The sequence below is a fragment of the Cyrtonyx montezumae genome, unplaced genomic scaffold (assembly GCF_038088225.1).
Source record: "Cyrtonyx montezumae isolate F1298 unplaced genomic scaffold, pur_monq_1.0 scaffold_0, whole genome shotgun sequence".
In the NCBI taxonomy this organism is placed as follows: Eukaryota; Metazoa; Chordata; class Aves; order Galliformes; family Odontophoridae; genus Cyrtonyx; species Cyrtonyx montezumae.
In genome coordinates this window covers 8800257-8806932 of record NW_027071824.1, presented here as the reverse complement: position 1 = coordinate 8806932, position 6676 = coordinate 8800257, and the positions used below count along the sequence as shown (strand labels likewise).

The 6676-nt window shown below is 42.4% G+C and overlaps 1 protein-coding gene across 1 annotated transcript; it reads right to left on the bottom strand.

Moving 5' to 3' along the window:
* Nucleotides 1-712: 712 nt before the first annotated feature.
* NEK2 (NIMA related kinase 2) lies at nucleotides 713-6313 on the bottom strand. The gene is made up of 9 exons (XM_065750393.1): nucleotides 6216-6313; nucleotides 5884-6101; nucleotides 5400-5637; nucleotides 5039-5121; nucleotides 4682-4808; nucleotides 3804-4023; nucleotides 2939-2993; nucleotides 2779-2849; nucleotides 713-1029 (listed from the first exon to the last, which is right to left on the bottom strand). Exons 1-9 carry the CDS (start codon nucleotides 6309-6311, stop codon nucleotides 803-805), a joined length of 1335 nt encoding a protein of 444 aa, XP_065606465.1. The 5' UTR covers nucleotides 6312-6313; the 3' UTR covers nucleotides 713-802.
* Between the last annotated feature and the right edge of the window lie 363 nt (nucleotides 6314-6676).

The following is a 6676-nucleotide window of genomic DNA, read 5'->3' as shown; positions in this document are numbered from 1 at the left end:
ATTCAAAGTAGAATTGCTCCTCGCCAAGAGATAGGTGCCAATATCCTGAATGATGTCACACCCAAGAGAGCAGACCCAAAGGATCAGTTTACACTGCATTTTTAAGATAGACCTATGAAGACGTCTCCTGAAATACACACCCTGAACCAGGTCTTCCCAGTGCTGACAAAAAGCCACACAGCTGTCGAGGCAGCAAAGATTATAAGCTCACCGGTTACTGGAGATATTCAAAACCTGCCTGGATGCTTTCCTTGCAAACTACTCTAAGAAACCTGCTTTAGCAGGAGGGCTGGACTGAATGATTTCCAGAAGTCCATTCCAAGCCCTGTGATTCCATAATTAGGTCACTTTGGTAGTGGAAAGAGATTTTATAAAATCTTTTTGCTTTCAAGAACTAAAAAGTATTTACAAGTGACAAAAACCTTTCCACCTATGAACACTTGATAAAAGTACTGCACATTACGTACTACAATTTTATTTTAACCTGTGCTGTGAATGTCTGTACCTTTTTCAACTAAAAGCCTTTCACATCAGTTCTAGAAAAATATGTTTTGTTAGACCATCTTTTTTTTTTTTCAGAGAAACAACATGTAGTAAGAAAAGCAAAAATGAATATTTTTAATTATACAGCTCAGCTTGTTTGATTTTTTTTTTTCAGGTTTTATTTTTATAGAAAAAATAATCTGTATGAAGGTTTAACATACAGTTTCGGTAGGTTCCAGATTAAAAGAGGAAGGCATAAGTACTGCCCTATATATACAATCAACTCTAAAATGGCAAATACTGTACACCTGTTACAGTTTCAGCGCATGCCCAGGATTTGTCTGCTCTTCAGTTGATAGTTCTTTTCCAGTTCACTCAGTGCTTGAGCTCGTAGATTTGCAGCATATAGGCGTTTTCTGAGATCAGAGCATTTCCCTTTTAAAAGGGGATAGTTCTCCATATTAACAGAAGGCATAGCATTCTCCTCAATCCCACCAAAGTGGACTTTCTTCTTGGTTGTAGAAAAAGGGAACTGGATTGCATTATCTTAATAAACAAATAGAAACCAAATTAGCACATCTCAGCTTTATTGCTTATCTTATAACCTTTAATCCTGTCACCCATTTTGTTAACTACCCATGGATCGAAGTGATCTAATTAAATGCATCTCAGTTCATAGCAATAATTCCATTTTTAGGAGGAGAACTCGAAAGCAGAAGTTTAAAATGATTGCAGTAAAGGAGTATATGCCACTGTAGCTTCTAGAGTGTTCTTAAGGAAGTACCTCTTAGAATAAAGAGAACAACTCTATTTCTTTGCAGAAATTGCATTTAGGACATGCCCATAGAAACTAGGAATGTTGGTATTCCATTTTACCGTGACAAGAGCCACGCAATCAACTTTGAGGAAGAATTAGGAATTAAGAATGTGTGAGAAAGAGCATTAGAGCAACTAAAGAAGTAGGAAGTGATCTTGATAATGTATTGCAAGAACACACCACCTGCATCAGGTGGTGATTTCAGAAACAGTGTTTTCTACTCTTACAATTTTGTCTATGGCATTCTTGTAACACTATTACAGAAGTGTCTTCTAATGAGGTAGTCTGCAGCTGAGAATAGAGGAAGAGCTTGCAACAGCTATGTTTACTTCTCTGCATTGCCTGTCTGTAGGTGTTAGCTACACAAAGTGCCTTTGCTCATCTCCAAACATTAATATCAGCATGAAAGAGTGTGAGAAAGGGAAGAGAACAAAAGTGCTGAAGCTTGTTCAGCTTTATGCTTCCATCAACATCAGAAAGCCCAGTACAAGTTTATTTTTTATTTAATTTTATATTCCTTAATGGATCAAATAGAATTCTCTCTCTCCCACCATCTTCTTTAAGTAGGCAGGTATATTAGAAACACTCAAATACCACTAGTTTCCAGGGTTATCTTACTAGTGTTCTTTCACACCAGGATAGGCACTTCTTGAAGGGAGCAACTTCAGGTTTTTATTTATATTAGAGGCAGTGGCCCATGCTTATCTTGCCTTATCTCTGACTAAAACTAAACGAAGTTTTTTTGCTTTATGTTTAATACCCCCATCCAATATTTTTTACTGTTTCTCTTCCTTAAAAAAGTATTATCTAAGTACTTTAATAGTATAAATTACTGAAGTGCAGTGAGCAGTAGATACAACCATTACAGGGAGAATTTGAACATTACCAAGGATAAAATAAGCATCAAACACTTGTGAGATATAATAAATCCTAGATGTGAGTAGTCAAGCATTATAGCACACTGTCCAACACAATTTCAGTTCTTGTGAATTAAATTGAAGTAAGTGAATAGCACTTAGTATTCCTGAGCCTAAATGAGGCACTGATTGCATCTGGGTGACTTGCAACAGACCCCTTGCAAGTTCCCACTCTGAGGACTTCAGAAGTTGAACTACAGCTGAAGTAATTAGACATTTGAAAATTTATTGAAATTTACTATATCAAAAGGTCTGTAAGAAGACAACTAAAATAAGTACAGCTGTGAGGCAGTTCATATTACAAGTCAGCACTTGGTTAATTCATCAAAAGAATCTAATTTGCAATTCAAAAAATTAATGCTGACAGCAGTAACTCACGCTGATAAGTGAGCATCGTTCATATCTTCTTGCAAAGGAGAAAGTCAAGAGTCTCTGCCCAGGCAGAGATGATTGGGTTTTGCATTGCTACAATGGGACTAGATACAAGACGTTGAGCATGAGCATTCTTCTGGTCATACCAGCCTACATCTATCAGAAGTGGCTCCTTGAATGCTTGCATACCTGGACCATCTGCAGAAGATAACGTTCTCTGCTGTTTGTAGAGACTGTAGTTCCTCATCAGTTTTTCAGCTCTGTTTTGAAAAAAGGAAGTTTAGGCTTTTTTTGTTGTAAGGCTGTAGAGCTTCTCATCTAGGTAGCTACTGGTTAGTTAGCAAGATACCTAGCAAGTTTGTCCTCTGCCAGCCTCTCTCGAACACAGAGTTCCCGTTCTCTCTCTGGAATGAGAAATGCAGCAGTGCATAATGTTTGAATGTTAACATTAAAGGGATTGGGCATGGTATATTTTCTTGTGGAAGAAGACAGTGGTAATAACCTGCCAGATGTACCTATGTTCTGCTTCTGTATCTCTAAACAAAGCAAGATAACTGCTTAGCAGATACAAGCTTTACCAATACATTAATAAAGCACTGAACAAGTGCTCTTAAGTTGTTTTTCTTAGGAAAAAAGATGCCACAATGAAGCTACAGATTTCTGTTCTGCACATTTTCTCTTGGCAAGCATAACACCAGGACTGAGTAAGTATTTAGATAACAGTTAAAAAGTCAGCTATGACTCAACATCTTATTTCACAAGAGCAGGTGTTAATTCAGGCTTAGAAAATCATGTATGTTGTTAAAAAGCCTATATATATATATATATATATACACATGACTTTAATAGAGCCTACTACATATATGTAGCCAGGAAGTCCTAACGCTTCAGGAACAGCCACCTACACTGTTTCACATGTAAGCTACATGTAGAATACAGCTTCTATGAAGGCAGCTGACCATTCACTGAGGTATATTTTGCTCCAATATACTGAGTAAGGTGAGCATAACATAGCTAGTATTGATCTGCACAGAGTGCATGAAGATCAGCCTACATTGCACAGTGCAGAGCAATGTATTTGGACCCTGTTTTTCTACATACTTTGCTAATTAATGCTCACAGACCAGGCTTACATTTCTAAACTGCTAAGTACAACTTAACAACTGAAAACAAGAATCCCATTGCCACCCCCTTCACAAAGGGAAATATCATACGCTCCAATCGCTGCTCTCTGTCCTTGATGGCTTGCTCTCTTAGTTGTAATTGTTGTTCTTTCAGCTTCAGTTCATTCACTGGAGCATCCAAATGCTGCACCCTCTCTGGTTCTCCTGATCTCCGCCCTCTTTTATCAGGATTTTTTCTCTGTTCCTCTGCCACTAAGTCTGCTATCAAGGGATGCTGCAGAATATCTTCAACAGAGGGTCGGCAATAATCCTAAAGGAGAGAAGTTACCGATAACTCTCAGATGTAATCAAGGAAAGTTATTGCCATGGATTCCCAATCAAGATACACCCCTAGGTGGAAACCAGCTGATGTGCTTTACAGTAAAGAAAAAGCTAATTTAAAAAAAAGTGGAAAGTGGAAGAACAAAGGTCTGGCATGCTGTATTAGTTAAGCCAGACAAAAACTGAAGTAGGAGGCTGCCACCAGCTTCCAGCACCAGAAGCCACAAGGCTGGCTTTTTCCCAGCACAGGTAACTATTCCTTTCAGAGTCTAGATGGGTGGAAACTTGAATCCACTTGTGCTAGAGATTTAGGTTTTCGTACAACTTAGTGGAACAGTTCTAACCCTGAAGTTAGACCTCATTGAAGTGTGTTGTTAGAAAATTCTGATGGACCACACTGAGACACTATTTTGCATCCTATTAACTTAGTGTAACTCTTGAGCTGCTGCTGCCCGCCCCTTCTTAATTTCTTTAATTAAAGTGTACTCAAAGCACAGTTTTTCCCACTTCCCTACACAGGTAATACTGCTAGTGATAAGATGATGGTGACCACCACCACAGATTAATTGGTTTTCCTCCTCAGTTATGAAACAAACACTTCAGTACTAGCTCATATAACGGGCAGAAAGTTAAGAACTGATTCTTACCTTTAAGTTCAGCATCTGTTTGAGAAGTTCATTCAACTGCTCTGAGTAACGATACGGTATTCGTCTGAACTTCCCTTCCCTTATCTTTTCTGTCAGCTCCTTCTGGTTGTAAGCTGTAAACGGAGGCCTGAAAATAGCATATTTCTTGAATTCTCTCATCAGTTTTACAGGACTTATTTTCATTAAAGTGTCAGACTAAGAAATAAGCAGCAAAGATCTGTTACCTACTGTCAAGACAAACACAGAAATAAGAACCTAGGACTCAGCCCTGAATCCTTCAAGCTATTGTTTATATGAAGAGTAATCACACACATTAAGAGTTAGATTTCACATTCATTAGCACACTGCAATACTTACGTGAGAGCACATAACTCATACAGAAGACATCCTAGAGACCAGATGTCAGATTTTTCATTGTATGACATGTGGTTAATTTGTTCCTGGAGAAAGAGAAAAATTTTAAGTTCTTTAAGACATTTTTCTCCTATTACAGGATCATCCCTTCCTGTTGAAACCTGAATTTAACCACTGATTTCTTGGGTTGCTTCTAAGGTTCTTTCTTTGTTAATCTCCACAGCAATTTTTACTAGGAGGGTATGAGTCACCTGCATTTAAGACAAGCAACTCCTCATTAAACTCTCTGAAGTATTAACAGACTCTGGAACACTGCAGAAAACAGTCCTTAGAGGAATGAAAGGGAACAAAACAGAGCTCTTACTGGAGACATATAGTACGGGGTTCCAACAAAAGTTTTGGCAAAGCTGGTGTCATGATGCAATATTCTAGCCAGTCCAAAATCTCCAAGTTTAACATTCTGCTTGCCATCGAGGAACACATTTGCTGGTTTTAAGTCACGGTGTACAGTGACTCCGCCATCGCTCCGCCTGTGGCATTCCTTCAAGGCCAACGTCAATTGAGTCAGTACCCGGAGAACAAAGCTTTCTTCCAAGTAGTGTCTGAAAGATGAGAACGTTTAGCAGCGTTAACGTACGCTATATAGAGTAGTTAAGTAGTTGCTACCCGTCTCAGTTCTATAACATGTTAAACATACTTCTGCTCACTGAACCAAGCCCATCACCAGATACGCCGCCAACAGACAAACGCTACCAATTTTAAAGACGAAGTTAAAAGCCGCTCTGATTAAACCGTTAGACGCCGTGCCCAGAGCTGGGAGCGGGCTGCTCCCCGCGGAGCTCCCGCACCTGTCGCGGGCGCAGCGCGCGATGACGCTGGCCAGGTCGCCGCCGTCGCAGTACTCCATGACGATGTAGAGGGTGCTGCTGCTGCGGTCGATGATGCGGTCGTGGTAGCGGACGATGTTGGGGTGCCGCAGCTCGCGGAGCAGATTCACCTCCGAAACGAGCATCTGCTTCTCCGCCTCCGTCATGGAGCCGTAGTCGAGCTCCTTCCATACTAGGATCTACGAAAGGGGGAAAAACAAACAAACAGATAAACAACCGCGCAGGGAGCGACTTCAGGCAGGACGGAGATCCGGAAGAGTCACCGCCGCTTCCGGGCCCAGCCGGCCCCTCACCTTGCCGTCGGCCTTACGCCGCACCTTGCGGCACTTGCCGTAGGAGCCGACGCCGATGGTGAGCAGCACCTCGTAGTCCTCGGGCCGGCTGGGCATGACGCCGCCGTGCCGCACCGCGAGCTGCCGGCCGCCGCCGCCGCACCGGTGCGGTTTGAACCCGCCGCCCCTCCCTCTCATTGGCCCGCCCCGATCGGGATCCTGGCCTCCCATTGGCCGTGCCGCCGTAAACGACGCCCTCCAGGTAACGGCCGGCGCAACCGCCGGGGGGGGCGGTGCAACGAGAGATATCGCGAGAAGTGGAGGCGCTCCGCCCCCTCCCGCCTCGCCCCGCCCCCTCCCGCCTCGCCCCGCCTCTCTCTCGTGGGTCACCGCCGTGGGGGCTGCCGGGCTGGCGCTTTGGGGCCCGCGGGGGATCCGCGCTTTCGTTCTCATGTTCTGAGGCGGACGAGGTGTGAAAATGG